General features: G+C 39.2%; 2 protein-coding genes across 2 annotated transcripts in view; both read left to right on the top strand.

The window, feature by feature from the left end:
• Positions 1-3212: 3212 nt before the first annotated feature.
• lpxn (leupaxin) lies at positions 3213-9887 on the top strand. Its single transcript, XM_040052728.1, has 9 exons — positions 3213-3467; positions 4455-4540; positions 4706-4773; positions 5139-5235; positions 5558-5800; positions 5930-6103; positions 6648-6729; positions 6811-6959; positions 8539-9887. Exons 1-9 carry the CDS (start codon positions 3434-3436, stop codon positions 8803-8805), a joined length of 1200 nt encoding a protein of 399 aa, XP_039908662.1. The 5' UTR covers positions 3213-3433; the 3' UTR covers positions 8806-9887.
• A 5713-nt stretch (positions 9888-15600) lies between these two features.
• The window catches only part of trabd2b (TraB domain containing 2B), an 81243-nt gene continuing 77246 nt past the window's right edge, over positions 15601-19597 (top strand). The window contains exon 1 of the mRNA XM_040052726.1: positions 15601-15770. The gene's annotated coding sequence lies outside the window, so the exon portion shown is untranslated. The remainder of the gene's footprint in view (positions 15771-19597) is intronic.

The following is a 19597-nucleotide window of genomic DNA, read 5'->3' on the forward strand; positions in this document are numbered from 1 at the left end:
GTTTCGAAAAGCGCTATATAAATGCAATCCATTATTATTATTATTATTATTATTATTATGATATGCATAATATACGAGACTCCCAAACACAGCAAGGTTAAATAAAATAAACCATATAAACACTACCAGTTCACGTAAAGCCATCATGGGATGGTAAATATAAAAATTTGCATCCCAAACTTTATTTCTATGTTAGTGGGGTTCTTAAAAATATATATATATTTCTGATATGCTTTACATTGCTTGTTAATTAAAACTGCTTCCATCTTTACCACCACCACCACTACTGGATTTTTGGAATTAATATTAAAGGCTGCAGGGTTGTGTTGTGGTTACCAATGTCACCTTACAGCAAGAAAGTGTTGGTTTCCCCAGTCAAGTCTGTCCCGTATTCAGCAAGTGAAAATAAAATAAACAATAAAAGGTGAATCAAATGGACCATTACGGCAAGGCTGGGATGGTCAATTTGGTAAAGTAAATCCGTTGGGCATCTTTCTTTGCCTTTAGACAACAATTCTGATGGCAAAAGAGCCAAACGGGACAGGCAAAAAAAAAAAAAAGAAAGTGTTGGTTTCAAATGTTCTCCCTGGGTCCTCTGGCTTCCCTAAGCAATCCGAAAACATGTATGCATATGAGAGAGTGAACTGCTGTCTGTCCCTCTGACAGACTGGTGACCGGTCCAGGCTGTATCCTGTCTCTCATCCTATGTCAGCTGGCATATGATCTAGCCTCACCATGACAGCAAATTGCACAAGTCAAAGTGGAGGTGTGAAGTAACAAAGTACAAATATTTTGTTACTGTAAGTATGTAGCCTTTGCAGATATATGTACTTTACATAAGTATTATTTTTTTTCTAACAACTTCTTACTTTTACTACCTATGTTTTTAACCAAATGTCTGTACTTTCTACTCCTTACACTTTTAAAACAGACTCGGTACTTTTGGTTTAAGACATTTGAGGGGAGTTGTTGTTTTTTTTCATGTCAGTGCGCATCTTCAAACATCAAACTTTCAAAATTTGAGCCTCAACAGCAACACATGAAAGGCAATCTTACTGGTGTATTATTCACAACGATATGTCACATAAAAAGAGACGAAAGAGACCATAATCAGGGGTTAAAATGCCAAAAGGTGATCGCCTGCCAAAAACTGATTTCCGGTATTTGCTAAAAAAGTGATTGCCTGTATTTAAATTGCCATAAATAACTTGTTGGCTTATAATATCTAAAACATATGTCAAATGTATCCCTCATGAAAGATATCAAGTCATCTTGAGCCACAAACAACATTCCTATCTCAACGTAGAAGCCGCAATCAATTTTTGGCAAAGTGACTTTTATATATCCTTTATTTATCCAGTTAAAAAGTCTAATTCACATTAACAAATGTCTTTTTAGGAGTAATCTGGCCAAGAAGACAGCAGGAATTGCAACAAATATAACAATAATTCTATAAAGATACTTCCAAAATGGACTGGATTGGTTACAATGTAGATACAGTAACCCAGAGTCATAAAGATACTTGAAAAACATGTATTTTTTAAATTCTATAAATAACCCCTTTGTAAATCCTTTGTAAATCCTGTTCACTAAAGTCTATTGACCAATATTTACTTATAAAGACATGACACATAAAAAAATACCACATCGAAACATTGGAAATCAATTTTTGGCAGATAACCACTTTTCGGCACAACACAGGAATGGGTGCACATGTCCGTAAGTTGCAGTTGCTGTACTTCAGCATCTAGTTAGCACTACAGAAGAGGACCAAGAGAAGCATAAAAGGAGTGATATTTTTTTAAGTAGCAGGTAATTTCAAATGCAACGTTTTTGTCACCTCAAGAAATGTCAGTAAACACACAAACTGTTTGTGTGTGCAGTTTGTCACACTGTGTGTCTGCTAGCTAAAGAAAGGTAGAGCTGCTGTGAAGATGTTAATTTTACTCAGAGATGGAGAGCGATAAAGACAGGGCAGGAGAGGAAGAAGAGAGGTTATATTTAACCTCTGCTCGGTGGTGTTTGATAAACTGGAAATTTGAATATCAGGTTTGTATATATTATGTTATTTTTTTCATGTTGTAAAATGTGCTGGAAAAAAAACCTGACACAGACTAACCGTGTTATTTAAAGGTTGCATGAAAATATGGAGTTTAGTGCAGGATAAGCTGGTTCGCTTGCAGTAATGTGATGGATTTAAAATAAAGCGTTGTGTTAGATTGGTGCAAAGTGGCTGTGGTCTTCAGAGTTAGGTTACATTAAGTATTGCAAAGATGAATTTGAAGGTAAGCTGATTATACTTGGATTCATTCACTGAATTCCACCTTCATACTGTTTAGTATAACGACAGCATAAACTGTGTCAGTGTAGAGGATGGAACAGGACAACTCATGAAACACCTGCTCACATCTTGTTAAATTCAGTTGTGTTAATCCACAAAGAGCAGTAAACCTCAGAGCAGCAGCAGCCCAGATCATCTGATCACAGCCTGTACACAAAAGAAGATCTACAAGAGCTCACAATAGAAATTGCGATTCTTTTCCCCACGCTGAGCCACTATAACTGATTTTAGGGTTCCACCACGTGCTGAATCCCGCTTTAACCCTGGGCTATACTCATCTTCTGTTTAGAGGCAAAATCGCCCTCTACAATGTAGGCGACAGAAAATAGATCTCTTTTTAAAAAAAATGTTCCTTCTTTTGCGCATTTTTAAAAATCACACATATTCTTTATGAGTATAAATACAGAGTGCAAAGTTACATTAAAAAGTTTATTTAGGAACTTTCCAGCAATGTGTTTCACAAGTTTAAAGTGAGGTTAACTTAAGGTGAAGACCTCACTTGACTCTCCCCTGCTACATGTGATGCTTGCACTGCTGAGAGAACTGTGAACAGTGGAGTCAGAGCAAACTCTGCTGGGCAAACACTGTCATGACACAGCTTCAAAATGATCTTTTCTGTCCTATTTTCTGTATCTGTGAACCAAAATGTCAGTCTGACTCTGTGTTAGTAACACGAGGATGTTGAGTTTTATCAGCGCCATGTTAATCAGTAATTAAGAGAAGCTGATTTTTTCTACCACTTGCAGTGGAGGTAGTGTTACAACATAACACACACTTTGTTTGAAGAAATATTCAATAAATATTTAACAAAAGCACAAATTTAATAAGTGAAATATTCACTCTGTTGGTATCACACCTGCACTGCTTTAAAACTCTCACTGTTTTCATCTTCAGGAAATAGTCAAACCTCCTCCTAGCTACTGACAATTCTTCACACAGCAGCAACCGAAAACACACCTTCCTCACAGGAAGCGACGGTTTTGATCAGATCAGACATGAGTTCAGTTGCCTTAGCAACTAACCAGCAGACACACACACACACACACACACACAAAGAAAAGAAAAAGAGCCACCCACTCACATTCAAGTTTTATGCTGTCAGAAGGAACCAAAATGGATGAGCTCGGTAAGAACTTTCTGTCATGTTTTACCTTCATGAATGTCCTCAAACTAATCGATGGTACAATTTAAACTGAGGTCGAAACTGTTAGCAAAATCAGGAGTTGGTGTGTTGACACCATGACATCAAGCACAGCCAGTGCTTATGGAGTATTACCACAGTCTTGTGTGTTCTCAGACTGATTTATACAGCAGACTCTAAGTACAATATTTAATGTACTCAATGATCCAGCTCATTAGAAGGAATTTGTATACCACGGTTCTTGTGTTTTACCTCTGATTCGTAGGGCTCTACATGTAGCGATTCACTACAAATCAAATACAGTGTAACATTTAGAATACAGTAGAATTTTACAAGTCTTAACGAAGTCGTTTAATTCGCATACTGGAAATGAAATAAGGGTGACGGTCAAAAGGTAAGACAAAAAAGAAAAATTGTTTTAATTTCACAATGTCAAAAAATATTTTTCTGAGGTGCGATGATGTTTGAAGATGACGATCTTTACTGACTTACTGACATTGAAAGTTAAAGTCGTGTCTTTAACTTTTTAAAATGAACCTTTGTCTTTTTTGCTACTTCTATGTAAAATACTTACTCATACAAAGCTTCCCATTTCCCTAGATGTGTGGTTTGCCCTGTGTGAAGGAGTGTTGTATTTGTTGTAACAAATGTCACCAGATTCTTGCAACATTATCACAAGTTTCACTTCTGCAATGTGGTATGCCCTCACTTCCTGAGGAACGCAAGTTGCATGAGCAACCTTAGTCTGCTAGCATCTTGATCTGTGTATTGAAATCCACTGTAACTTACTTCATAGAAAATATTTCACTATACATAAATTATATGCATACAGTCTAACAGTTAACACCCACAAAGGACAATCAGTGTGAAAGAGCAATGTGTGCCGTACAAACGTTATGTAATATGCATATTTGGTTGCATGAGTATTTTTTCTGAGGTTTAAAGATTTATTGTGTGTGTGTCCTGCCGCAGATTTGCTGTTAGAGGAGCTGGCCCTGAATCCAGCGGGTTCAGACAGCGTCCCTGAGAAAAAGAGCAATGATGCAACAAAAAGAGAAGTAAAAAGACAAAACTCATTAATCATGAGCTTATCCTGTTTCTGCTTTATCCCCCGTTTCATTTGTAGATGAACCTGGAATTCTAAAGAAAACAACTTAAAACCTAACATGTAATTTAATTTCTTTAAGTACAGAAACTTCAGTATATGTTGGTTGTGTTCGCAGGTGCCAAGTGAAGTTTGTGTTGGAACTACCAAAAATGGAAAAGCCTCAAACTCCTCAAATGTGTACAGGTGAAGTTCAAAGTTGAACTCGATTCATAGTGGTGCTGCATGAAGATCATTAGCTTAATAATTTAAATAATACATTTTAATTAATTTATGTATTTCCTTTTAACATTTTAATGCTAAGGTTTTTCTTTCATTCAGACCACACCCAAAAAGAGGAGAGCAAATACAATGAAAATGAAAGCATTGTTCTTCAGCATATTCTGGCCTTTATGTAGATGTGCTTTATTTTCTTAAGGTCTAAAAGGTTAAGAATTTCCAGTTATATTTTTGCTATGGTTCAGAAATGCAACCATTTCAATTATTAATGATGTTACAGGATGTCAGTTTTGCATTTTAAAACATTCGTGTTTTTCCTCTCTGGGATTTAGTGATGTTCCAACTCCCGTGCCAGCTTTTGTGGAACCTGACTCACCGACTCAGGAGCTGGACTCAATCTTGCAAGACCTGATGGGTCTAGCTGAAGGGGTTAGTACTACCCCAGTGTGGAAATACATATTTTATAAATATTGAAAGTAATCTGTGTTGCCCCTTTGAGCTTATTTATTTTAGTGTGAAGCCTGAAAAACTACGTCTATCTATTTTCAAACATTAGTAAAATGACATGGTTAACAACAGAGGGCAGCATTGTACTTATATCAGACTCAAGCTCTTGGACCAATAAGCATTTTTGTTCTTAAACATTAAAAATACTCTGATTAAATATAAAATAAATATAATAGACAGCTAATATATTTTGAGGAAATATGTACATAAAACTGTTATTCCTACATTTTGTACCATAATTTAGGATCTAGAACCTCCAACTGACCCACCATCACTTACACAAAAAAAGCAAACGGAAGGTGGAAAACAGGCGAGCAGCAGCAGCAACACTCCAGCGGCTTCAGATGGAAAAGCCACAACGCAAAGAAAGAAAACGGATATGATAGATGACCTGCTGGGAGGGTTGAGCACTGACTTGGAGAAGATCGGTGTACGGACCACAGCCAAGGGCCACTGTGCTTCCTGCAACAAATGCATTGTAGGAAAGGTACAATCTGGACCTACAGGACACAAAGAAGAGAATTTGTCACACTGGTACCAAATTGTGGAAATTCAAACAAGATGAAAGAGATCAAAACCTCTTGTTCCCTCTTTCACTGACATTTCCTTTCTCCAGATGATCACAGCACTGGGTGAAGTGTGGCACCCTGAACACTTTGTGTGTGCGGTGTGTAAGATGGAGCTGAGCACCACAGGCTTCTTTGAGAGAGACGGACGGCCGTACTGTGACAAAGACTACCATCAGCTCTTCTCACCACGCTGTGCCTATTGCAAGGGGCCTATTATGCAGGTGAGGAGAACCGTATTCATATATAACCCTGCCTCTGCATAGAAAGTAAGATTAAAATAAAAATAGGTGTTAATATGATCTCCACTAAAGGATGAAATTTCATGTTTTAATGAATTCACTTTGGTGGAAAATGCACATAGAAAATGACCAAAATACCAATCTGGAAGTCTCTGGTATCTAAATGTCACTCAAATTCAGCTGCGCTGTTGTTTGATTTAAGCTATAATTTGTCCTGTCATATAGTACATCAATTTATTTACACAATAATCTTTTGAAGATTGGATGATGACATACAGTAGTATGTAATCAGTTTTTCTCAACATATCCCACATGTCATCCTAATAGAGAAAACACAAAACCATACTGGGATTCTGCTGCAGACCAAAGTCATTAATCAGAAACTAATGCAGCTTCTTCTATGTTCCACTTTGTGTGTTTCACAATTCACATTTTTGTGTTCCCTGACATTTGAACATGTGAGATGAGACAAACCTTACTAATCCTCAAAGGAAGTAAATTTATGATATATTTTGGGCTGCTTTAGAACATCGTGACAGCTCTGAACCAGACCTGGCACCCAGAGCACTTCTTCTGCGCACACTGCGGAGGCTTGTTTGGAACGGAAGGTGAGAGATTTGTGGATTATTTCTCTCCAATTGAAACCACAACTTTAGCAAATAACTCACTGCATCTTATGCCTATCCTAGGTTTCCTAGAGAAGGATGGGAAGCCATATTGTTGTAAGGACTTCTACTACCTCTTTGCTCCAAAGTGCTCAGGCTGTGGGGAGTCGGTGCGGGAGAATTACCTGACTGCAGCCAATGGCACCTGGCATCCAGAGTGCTTCGTCTGCGCAGTGAGCCTCTTACCTCAGACCACACACACAGCTCTGGCTTGCATACGAGCCTGAGAATAAATGAGAAAAGATACCCGCACGTTAGCTTTATTTGCAACATTTTGACCTCAACGCTGATGAAAACCATATGCCTGATGAATACTCTGCCGTTAGAAATGATGCAGATAAATCAAGGAAGTGTATTCCTCAGTGTGGGTATCTTTTACATTCTCTTCAAATCTATTTCTGTATGTAGCATCTGGTCAAAAATGGTTCAATGTGCAGCTCTGCTTTACTTAACATGTGCAAGTGTAAAACATAAAATGCCCTCAGTAGAAAGAGACAAGCAGGAGCAACTGTAATATTAAGAATGTATTCATTGTTTTTCTGGCAGGTACTGAAATATGAGGTCCATAAACCAGACCATAAAACATATAAAGGGCATTTTATTTCTTAATACCTATCACTTAAAATTATAATTAACATATCTTAGCTAATCATTAATCACAAACACCAACTACAACTACTTATTTTATACAAACCAGTCATTATCAATAAGGTCAGTTGTACCTGCTACCTAATAACCTAAAACTAATTCCAGCAGGCTGAAGGTCAGACACTCCATAAAAAAGGATGAAGTGGACACTCAAAGGTGGAGACTTTTTAATCAGCCTACTGATAAAAATAAATAAAACAGGTCATACAATTTAGGACCCTTGAACTTCCCCGCCACTTTTTCTCTTTCACAGCAACAGTAGAAACGTTTCCATACCATGAGTCATTTGCGTCCTGTAAGCCCCAGATGAAATTCCTCTGAAAGAGCAGTCATTAACACGGCTGTCACAGTGTTATTCTCGTCACACATTTGCTAGTCATTAATTGCTTTATTTTGACTGTAATCTGTATGAAATCAGGCTAAAACTGTGACGCAACATCTATTGTTTTAGTTTGTTTTGTCACCAACACTGAGCAAACCAGCCCTTTGATGGACACTCAGGTGTTCCAAGGCTTTGGAGCTGCTCATGCTGGTCCACAGTCATTGCTCACAGTGCATAATAAATGGAACAGTGCCACTGGTGATGTTAAGAGTTACACCTGTGCTTTTACTGCTACGGTATGACAAGTCAAAGTGTCGGCCAAGAGAAACGACCATAATCAAATTCAGTGCTGTACATGTAGGTTCCAATTATGCTTTAGCGGTTATTAACAGATTGTTAAAAGAAACACAGTTGTAACACCCCTTTAGTTTTCATATTAAAGGTCCATGCCATGTGATTTTGTGGCGCCGTCACTTCATTATCTGGCTGTAACAGTCAACCATTTTCCAGGCGCTTGGTTTCCCTTCACATCGTAGACATTTAAAATGAATGATGGATTTAAATTCTTTTACTTTCTCTCTAAAAGTTATCACTCTGCTGTATGTTAAGCAGTGTTGGGTATGACGTGTGGGTTGGGTTTGGCATCACTGCGTCTAATTGAAACTGTTATAGAAAAATCAAGAAAGTTTAACTGTTGGAAGTTTAAACTTCTTCCTCCATAACACCATGCCTAATTTTACATAACGTTCTATCCTCCCTACTTCCCCTCTTCCTCTACGCAGGACTGCCTGAAGCCCTTCACTGATGGAATTTTCATGGAGCTCAATGGTCGTCCCCTCTGCTCGCTTCACTTTCACTCCAGGCAAGGCACTGTGTGCGGTGGCTGCGGAAAGCCCATCATCGGCCGCTGCATCTCTGCGATGGATCGCAAGTTTCACCCCGAGCACTTTGTGTGTGCCTTTTGTCTGCGGCAGCTCAGCCAGGGCATCTTCAAGGAGCAGAAAGGGAAACCATACTGCTCAGCGTGCTTTGACAAACTCTTTGTCTGAGATTTGCACATGAGTAAGATGTAAATAATACAAAACAACAACAAAAACAACAAAACATTCAAATGCTACATTACTATCTTTGTTGAGTTTAGACTGTCTCGTCTGTGTATGAATGACAAAATAAAATGAAGCAATTGTACAGTGTCTACATTACAATTCATTGTTCTATTTGTATATACAAATTCTCAGTAGATCATATTTAAAAACCATTACGGTGAATTACGTGATAAATAGCATGTAACCGTAAGAAAAACATACATTGATCATGGATTAAATGAAGGGAACATGCTAACATTGTTACTTAATTAATTAGATGGTTATGAAAAATACAAATTTTCCCCATTATAACAATAAATGTGAGGACTGAATGGTTCTAAAAGGTGTATTGCTTGATGTAAAATTGATGGGATTTCATACATCATGATGACAAAATTTATAGGTGGAGTAAGAATAACACATGTGTGCTGTTTTAGTCCACACTTTCCATTAAGCTACCCTTAGTTTGCCGTAAGACTTGGCAGTCCAGATATGCTCTCTCGCAGTATGGAACCGTTTGTCAAGGTGTTTGTCTATGTGGCCTGATAGCTTGTATTGGCAGTAACTGGCACTGAATCGGCATGCCAGCCCGAGTTTCCTCTTACCCTGACTGACCACTTGGCCTCTGGCGTGCACTGAATTCAGACAACCTCTTCATTTTCCACACAGGCTCTTTTATAGCTGTGCACGGAAGATTAATAGAGGTGGTGAGGTTAACAAAGGTGGTTTGAGAAAGAGCTCCTTCACATCACTGCATCTCTTTAGAAACTCATTTTGACTGCTGAGGGATGACAAAACCACAAAGTGTTTTAATGCTTTTTAGGCTGTCGATGTATTTGGGCTCATTTTGTTATTGGCAGATGGTGCGGATGATACGTGACAGCGAAGCATTTGCAGCCCAGTTGGGATGTGCTGTTGTTCTAATAGAAGACAGATTTCTTTCGTGTGAATATTGTAATCAGTTCTGCAGAATCACATCATGAGAAAGTTTGGACTAAGCTTTTGAATTCTCTATCACAACTTATGTATTTAAATATATTCACTTCTTCTTTGTCTGATTATTTTTTAGCCAAATTGCTTTTATCTGATATCTGAATTTTTGACTGAAGAATCAGTTAGCTAAATAAATTGAAGGCTAGTTTCTTCTACTATGATGTATTACCAAACTTGCCAAAATGTTTTCACTGTTATTATCCCTAAAATAATGAGTTCAGTGTTATTGTCAGTGCCAAACTGTGTCTTATCTTATCAGTGATCTTCAGATGAACACTGGCTACTTTTCTAAGCTTTCTTAAGTTTTGCTTAAGCAAGCCACTTGGGCTTGCATGTGATGTTAGTGTGTGAGCGGGAACGGAGGTGTGCATTAATCATGCTGTCATCACTTTCAGACCAGGTCCCTTATGGCCTCTACAGAATATAGACCTTGCATCATGGAAGAACTGTGACTGTGTTATGTTCAGTCAAAATCCACAATTGTAAGTGTTTAGTAGTCCAACATTCCTCTGCCCAGATTGCTACCAAGGACTTACTATAATGATTTTTAGAAATGCATGAAGATGCCTGACACATTTGCTGCTGTGTTTCCAGCATGAGTCATGCACAGAACATCATCTTGGGATATGATCTGATTGAAGACCTTGACATGTAAACTGTAAAATTTCACCCTGTCATATGATAGTATTACACATATCTCTTTCTGGATGAAGCACTTTTACAAATGATTGCTATTATTTGTGGACCTAACACTCACAAAACTGCGTTATGAATGGAAAAAACCCATAATTTAATGCTATATTTCCACTAATGGCTTCAAAGAACTAAATGTAAACTAACAGTTTAAATTAAGATTTGCAAAAAACACGTGAGCATTACTCACAGCTATCCAGTCTCAAAGCAGGGACTAAATAAAATCTGACATTCACAGAAATATATAGGCGTTATCGTATGACTTCTACAATATTTTATGGAGGATAGGGAGGAAAAGTGCCCTTTGGCACGTTTTTAAAAAAAGAGAAAACATGAAATGCAAGCAGGGGTCTTTTTTAAATGGTGGCTGAATAAAGCACACTCTGTGAAAAGAAGAGAGAGTGTAAGGCAGGTGACATTTACAGCAGTGAAACAGAGTACGGACGGTCTGGGAGCGCACTGGGCCATGAGATGGCAGCTAGAGCTCAATGGGGGGACGGAAAAGGAGTGGGGAGTATATCGGGACATAATGGATACTGGTGCTGAGGGACACAGGGTGAGGAGGGCAGGGGTTGAGGAGTGTAGTTGTAAGAGTTTCCCTTGTGTGACACTGAAACTCAACACTCGCCTCCTCTCCTGTAAAATGACTGTGTCCGCTTGGCCACCCCTGATGGGGATGGAGGGGAGTCTTGTCCAGATCCATACAGCCCCACTGCAGGTCACACTTGGCTTGTCCCGCCATACCTAGTAAACCGAGAAACTTTGAACTCATAACTGTCAAACAGGACTTTGGCTCAGACCAGCACATTAATCAAGACATTTGCTTCTAGACACATCCATGAAAAACACCATCTTGAAACACCTCCGTTGCAGCTTTGTCCTGACATGGTGAAATTACAGCTTCAGTCCGAGCAGTAAAACGCAGACGGTTCAGGTTACTGCAACATCATTACCGGTACTGTCAATGCACAGCATATTTCTAATAAATGTAAACAAGTGATTGGATGTGTTAGGTATCTAGTTAATGAAGATAACACAAAGCAAATGACATCTAATTTAAAGTAACAAAACTTAAACTGAATGAATTTGTTACATCTTTGTTGGGATAATAGATAATTAGCATCAGTTTTACACTGCTAGCATTCTAGAACATATACGATTTGAGATATACACAGGTGAGATGGCAAAATTCAGTCAGGCCACAACTTTTCAAAACTTCTCTCTATTGCTGGCCATTCCAAAATATATTCTCTCAGTAAACGAGAGCTTCATGTCTCTTTCTTATCATGCAAGAAATGCTCATTCATACATTATAGAACAGGAAAGCCTCCTGTTATTCTGATATAAAGGCGTGTCATTAACCATCTACGTATACTGAGGATAATGCACGTCTCAAAAAACATTAGCGCCTGTTACCCTATGAAATGAAAGGGTTTCTGTGTAAGAGATTTACATGAATCCATTTTCAACAGCAGAGGAAAAGTGACAACTTCAACACCTCGGTAATTACTTCCACACAGAGAGAAGTTTAGCTGGAGTGCGGCTCTACTTTGGGTGTGTTTGTTTTGGCCTTCTGCTAACACAGGGTCACAGGTATCGCACCTGATTCATGACTGCCTCCTCTGTCCAAAGGGAACTTCTTGTTGTCCTTGGCTGAACACTGAGTTCCCCTCACTATCTCACACTCCCTCACACACCAGCAGACGTATAAATGCACACACACAAACCTCACAAACTTGTAAATACTATTTGGGGATTTTCTGTTCGTGCCATCTTGGATTTGGTTTACATAATCACATACACAGACATGCACAAAAACAACACATGAGTGGAAAAGGCTCTGGCCACATATTAGGAATAATTTAAAAAAACAAAACAAAACTTATGCACGCTCCCAAATCAGTTCAAACATGTGCGGACTCTTTGGGTTTGGTCAACAACATCACGCACAGATGCAAAACACATGCACATGCATAAATATATAAATGGCTTTTATTAGTTTGGTGTCTGTCTCTCAGTCTCTCTCTGCACAGCCTTCTTTTTTTTGGTGACACAAAGCGTATCTGTGCGAACATCACTGCCCTCCCTGTGTGCTTGTAGATCCTTAACCAAGATAACTTTAGGTCTCCAGTTTTATGGATTAAATGGAGCCAGCTCCAGAGGTGGACTTAATGGGTGGTTCCCAAGACAACTTCACCTTCTTCTCCTGTTGCTTTGCTACACATCTTTGTCTCATCTCCCTCACATCTTCTGCCAAGTGTCTGAGCTGGACCTCCATGCTCAACAAGGAAGAATGAGAAAGACAGCATGGTGCATTTTATCTGGATCCTAATAACTCCATGGATCAAACTGGCTGGGGTTATGAAAAAGATTTATAAGACAGTCAGTTCCTTCTGTATGCTAGACTTTAGTATCAAGAAGATAGATGGTTTCATTATGCTTGCTCATTGTGTCCATGTGTGGATTTACTGCACAGTGTGCCAGAACTTTACACTCTGTGATATTTTCAGGGAAACCTCTCTTGCAATCGATGGATCACTTAATTAAAGCCTTCTCGTAACTGTTAGAACATGCTTTGAATGGTGATAAACCTGCAGTGATTTAGTTTAGTCTCACATGTCACTGTTTTTCCGAATATGGTCCAAAGGTAAAAATTAGGTAACACATCTCAGTCTCTGTTGGAGCTCCACAGGTGCCCTCTGTTGTTTGTATGAAAGATGCTTGATAGTTAGGGCCGGAGCTTTGGTTCTTTAAGTTGCAAGGGTAAGGCTTGAACCAGAGGTCAGACATTGAGCATAACAGTGGCTCTGATCCAAATCCGCCGCCTTTGTAGCAGCCACAGCATGGATCGTTATAAGATTTGTTTTAAAGAGTGATGGTTAACCGCAATGCAGCCCTGTTGCCTAAGAGTCGAATGGTCTCCTGGGTTTAGACAAACTTGGAAACGTTTGTTTAGGGCTGGGAAGCCCCACCAGTGGAAGATCAGGGTTGGCTTGTTGATAAATCACAGCCGCTGTAGTAAGAGCCCAAAAGGCCAGCTTCTAGTCAAACTTCACACTAGCCCGCTTTGAAAATCAATCTGAAACTTTGTGGGAGCAAATACCATTTTAACCCTGGAAACACCAACAGGAGTTTACCACAAAATCATTAGCAGGTGTCTATTTTACAGCACCTCTGGTAAGTTTGACTGCATGTTAATTTAATTTGCACTGAGAGGATTTCGGTTTGCCCAGGTGACGGATAAATTAGCAGCTCACTCAAAAACTTTGGGCTGGTGGAGACATTTTTGTAACTGCTAATCCCCCAATGCTTTCTGTGACACCTTGTTCCCACTAAACCCATTAAGACGCAATCATAAGCCCTCATCTGAACCCAGGCTTAACCAACAGCTATGCGTTGATGGAGCTGGGGTTACTCCTTAGCATAAAAATGATTTAGTGCACAGTAATTCTAAACCACTGCATTGCTTTCACCAATAAAGATTTCTTCTCTCTGAGGGTATTCTGCACGTTTTAAAAATGGAATATTTAATTTTCAAAGATCAGTTCTTTTTAAATGTGTTCATTGTTTAAACAAAATCACTGAAACTAAAGAAATGCACAAGTGATTCAAATTCTTTTTGAAAAGAAAAACACACTTCATTAGGTGTAAGTGTATGTTTTTGTGTTTTTTCTGTTTTTGTTTGAAAGTAAGTTATATCGTTAGGGGGGAAAATGTTGTTTACCCCTTTTAACTGTAGTATGTTATGTTTGACATCACAGTATATGAGAAGATGCACTAATGTTTCCTTTTTATTGAAAAAAAGTTTCTTCCTTTCCTTTATCAGATACTTACTCTCTCTCTCCCTCTCAGCCTTTTTTTTTCTTTTGCATACTTCATAATCACATAGCAACCAACAAAGCCAAGACAAACAGGAACACACGGATTATTCAGTCATTTTTATCAACATCTTGTTCACTTTCCTTCCCCGAATGATGTCTGGCTTTGTAAATATTTCCACTAAACAGTTGAGTCTCCATCAGGGCTTACGGTGGGATTAGAGCTCAAATTACTGACTCTGTGGCTCATTTACTCTCCGAATCCACGGTTTTCAGAACAAAGTTGCATGTGGACATGTCCAGTGATATGATAATAGCATGAAATGAGAAACACATTTCTCTTTCCAGTGCCGCAGAAAGGCTTTTATGTGTAATGTTTGATGTTACAAGTTGTAACACATAGAGGATGTGAAAGGCAAGCGCAAGGACAAAAGTAAAGGTTTTCTGTGCTACGATATGAAACGGAGAGAAATCTAGGAAAAACAACAATTATTCGAGTCAAAATTTGTAATTAGCGTTCATAGTTTAGCTGTAACAAAATGTGCACAGCAGAAGTAGCAGTAGACCAACTTGGCATACTTTTCTTTAATTATCCTCCTGTTATCGTTACAGTTATGACTGCACTGTTTACCCAGCAATGACTCATCTTGCATCAGGTTCATGTCTTGTCAAAAAAGTGGTTAATTTACTGTGGCGACAACATCAGTTCGAACCACAAACAACACCAGGCTCATTTTGGTCACTGGTGTTGAAAAATGTTCTTGGCAGTGTTAATGAATAACTTAAACCTGCATCATTCTGTTATTGTTATCTTCCTGTTCTCTCTGCAAAGAGGAATGGGTGGCAACAAGCCATGCCTCATTTATCTTCTGCGATATTATCACTGAATGCTGCTGCATACACACTGCTGTCGGACCATTCGAACACAGCGTTCCACAATCTTACTCAGGAAACGAGGGCGAGTAGCAAGATCATTTGTGTGATCATGCGGTTGCAATGTGGCATTACAGCATGAAGTTAAACCAAACCACAAACCATGTCAAACACGATTTCAAAGATGCAGTTATTTGCTCTAGTGGCAAAACCAGTATAAGCATTAATATAATAATGGTTTTATTTTCTACTTTATTTTTTAAAATGGTCTGAAATGTAAATGGGACATTTAGCAGGTAATAATTCATGACGCTTTGCTTGCCTTCACTTTCAGAGACCTCCCACTTCTGTTTCTATTTTCTGTTTCATGTCAGAGCCAGTTTGGCTGCTCTGTGAAGGTGATACAGGAGTCTATGGGAATATTCAAAATTCATTTTCCATCTTTTTTTGAACCAACTTCATCCATGTAATAGCTCTATTTTTGACCAAGAAGTTCTTTTGATTTTTGACCATTTTGAGCCAAATGTTTGACGCCATCGATGACTCAACTAGGTAAATGTAATTATTCTTTTATTAGCACAGCAATTTTCAGCAAGACACAATTGAATGGGAGGTTCTCTATAGATTAACCAGCCTTTTAACATGATAAAATTACATTAGATAATACAGCTTGCAACTGAAACATGGGAATGATTGGCTAATCCAATTTAGTGTAATAGGAGGATGGAGTCCCTTCGTGTCCCTCCGGTGGGTGAGAGACCGGTTTCACCCTGGACAGGATGCAATCGATTGCGGGGCCAACACAGATCGATCAATTATCAGTTAACCTAACATGAAAATGGACTTGCACATTGAGAACATGAACGACCCCAACCAGCAGATTTGAACCTGCTGTAAGATGAATGTGCTAACCAGTGCACCACCTAATTTATTAAACCATCTGTTTTCAATTTCAAGTTACTTTTTAAGTAAATGCGTGAAATATATCCAAAAACAAAGAAGATTTCTCAGTGACCTCATACTTTTGATCTTGTTGTCTGTTTACTTGTCAGATAAGACTTCTGTCTTTAGAAGGTCATGCAAGAGGCAATAAAGATAAATACAGGAAGCTAGATTACCTCAATTTTTGTGCATCATTTGATTTGGCTGTAAGAGTTCAGAGCAACAAATTCAATATGACTACCAACATGTGACTGGTGGGATATGACAGTATAAGGGAGCGATGGAATAAGGGAGCAAGACAGAATAGCAGCAAATATAAAAAAGAAGGAAAAGAAAGGGAGACTTATGAGCAACAGAATCCAAAAGCCTCTTCACCAGACCAGAGGACCACTGTTTCCTGTGTGCTCGAATTACTTTGTAAATGTTACCCTGTCAACCTCATTTTAAGAGCCTCCGATATCAAAACAGAACTCAGCCATCTCTGGGCATGTGCAGTGTGGTGACTGAGAGGGCAGCACATTGGTTTAGATGTGACTTTCAATCACGGTGATGTGCTTCAGCCCAGCAGACTATGCTAGGCTCAACTCTGGCTCATAAATCAACCGACTGTCTCGCTTCGACTGCACAGCTCAGAGCTCCCCAGAGTGTTACGCACGTTTTTTAACTCTCTGCAGTCAGACCAGGCTGCTATTGTCAGGCATCTTCATAGTCACTGGTTCATCACTTCAGTCTCCCTTTGTCATGAATCACACAGCTTATGTCTGCACTGTACTGTATATGTACAGTGCAGACATATTATAGATGAATGGCCAGCAAATTTTACCAGAAAGGGATCAAGTTAAATATCAAAGGTAATGAGTGTGAAAATGCTTATAAATTGAATGTTTTATTGCTCCAGCGATAGCAGCGGACTAGACTGAACAGCTCAATACCCGATCGAATTACTGTGTCCTTTTGGACCAACATTAACGGTGCCCTAAGGATGAATAATACTTACTTTGTTAAACTGGTGAGGTTTTCTGGGGGCATGTGCAGGTCAAAAATGGGCCTGTCGCAGAGACAAAGGCCTTGCATATTACAGTTACTCCTAACTCTTCATAGCAAATTTAATTTGAATGATCTAGTTATGACCATTACAAAACATCATCTTCACCATCAACTTGTGATACTTTATGTTATAAATTGTTTGTAAATGTTACTAGCTAATATGCTAAGCTGTCGATGATGATAATACTGTCACGATACCAACCAAACATCGGCCTGATTGTACCAGGTCTGGGCTCTCTGGCCAATCACAACAATGTTAGCTGATACATTTAACATATGAGATCAACCCCGTTCGGCTTAAAAAAGCAGAATATCGCATTTTTCTCCATACATATCTGCACTTGTCTAGAGAGATTATTTATAAAGTTGGTCCTATTTTTGAAACTAAATACTTCTGTAGAATGAAATACTGCAACAACAGATCCACCGAATTGTGTTCACTTACAGAGAAAGTGCTGGCAAACGCTTACACGTCGACTGATACAGTTTGTATTTCACTTACTGTATTATTGACTTCCCTGTTGGGGCATTAAGGCTCAAAGTTTGCCCCCCCTGGGACCTGAGCATTGGGGCTCAGTCAGATTCAGAGTATAATTCATCTTCTGTGAGACCAGGTGGAGACTGGAAGCTGTCATCGCAACGTTATTGATGTGTTGCATTTAAGGCATATTCTTGGCTCAGGCTGCTACTAAGGAAGTAAAAATAGTCTTTGCTCAATACAGTGATATTACAAAAAAATATGAAGCTTGCTTAGAGTCCAAATCTAAGACAATGCTTAATAATTATAGGCCCACCGTCATTTCTACCAAGGTAAGTGGTTAATGATATTATTATACACATCACAGCATAACAGACTCACATCCTCTGGAAGCCCAAACAGAGCTCCAGGCAAGACCATAAATAAATCTAGACATGAAAGCAGGGGCGAAGCTGGTGTGTTTTCCTTTTTCAGTCTCATACTGTAGATTACAGTATAAACCGTGACACATGTTCAGGATCAGCTGAAGAAGCAGAAAATTACCTCTCTGGATTTTTCCTGAGAGAACTATTTGTGTATTTGTCTGTGCCTGCGTGCCTGTGTGTTTGTGTATTTAGTCGTAAGGGTCATGCTGTTTAATGTGTTTCGGTTCTTTGTGTGTGTTCAGTTCAGTCATACGCACAGTACTGCTTAATATGTTCCCTCTGACCTAGTGCGTGTGTTTGTGTGTATTTTGTCATAGAAGCCATGCTGTTTGACATATTTCAAAAGCATGTGCATGTATGGATCTGTGTTTATATCGGCGGCTGTGTGGGTGAATGTGTGTGTGTGTGTAGCTTAGTAGCGCAGTCTGCTTCTCAACAGGCTCTGGGCCTGTTGACAGCTCCACCGCTCCCTGTCAACCACAAGAACAGCTCTATGTGTGAGTGAAGAGTAGCAGTAGGAACATTGCCCAGAAAGAAGTCTGGGGTTTGTGTGTGTGTGCATCTATGTGTGCGTACCTGTATCAGTGTCTATGCATGTCTGAGTCTGTGTGTTTATCTGAGCCAGGTTGTTATTATGGAGACAGATCTTGAAAATGCCCTCCTACTTCTCATCCTCCACTGCTCTCTTTCCACAAACCATTAATTTTAGGCATTTGAAATATGGCCTTTAAGGCAATAAATTATGTCTGTGTTGTATCAATACAGAGCCATCAGTCAGACCTAATCATCTCCCTCTGTAGCATTCCTGTGACTCTTCACATCAATTGCTTTCCATCAACACCTTTTCTTTTTGTGTTTCTTTTTCCTTTCTTCTTCCACCTTGTGCACTGGTGCACCCTCCTTCTTTCAGTGTCTCATGTTTAGATGAATGTGTATGTATATCTGCACCGATACATGAACTTGAGTTTGGGGGGGTTGAATTTGATGGGCCAAGTGTTACAGAAGCGCACACTGATTTTGAAAATATACAGAGCTGGAAACCAAAGGATATGTCGGGGTGGGAAAAAAGATGCCGAAAAGAACAGATGATAGAAAGAAAGCATGAAATGTCATATTGCGTTACCGCTTTCGCATCATTCAGCCCCTCCCTACCCCCAACCTTGCACTGGTTCTGAACTCATAGCTGAAGTCCAGTTTTATCAGTCACAGGGATCAAAGAGCTTTTTTCTGGAATCACACAGTTCTCAACGTAGCTGAGTCAAGATGTTATCGTTCTGAGCCTGTTTCTTTGCCTCCAACCCAAAGGAACCCAAACTGCAGATCCGGCCACTGAATTGTTTTTATACTTTCAAACACATGTTCAAACCACATGTCTGTCCAAAGCACCCAGGTACACACTATGTAGTATTTTGGACACCTAGCTTCACAGATGTGGGTAAACAAAGCTCAAGACAGTCTATGACTAAGACTACCCCCTCAAACACAGC

The sequence above is a fragment of the Simochromis diagramma genome, unplaced genomic scaffold (genome assembly GCF_900408965.1).
Source record: "Simochromis diagramma unplaced genomic scaffold, fSimDia1.1 OVJJ01000419.1, whole genome shotgun sequence".
Taxonomy (NCBI): domain Eukaryota; kingdom Metazoa; phylum Chordata; class Actinopteri; order Cichliformes; family Cichlidae; genus Simochromis; species Simochromis diagramma.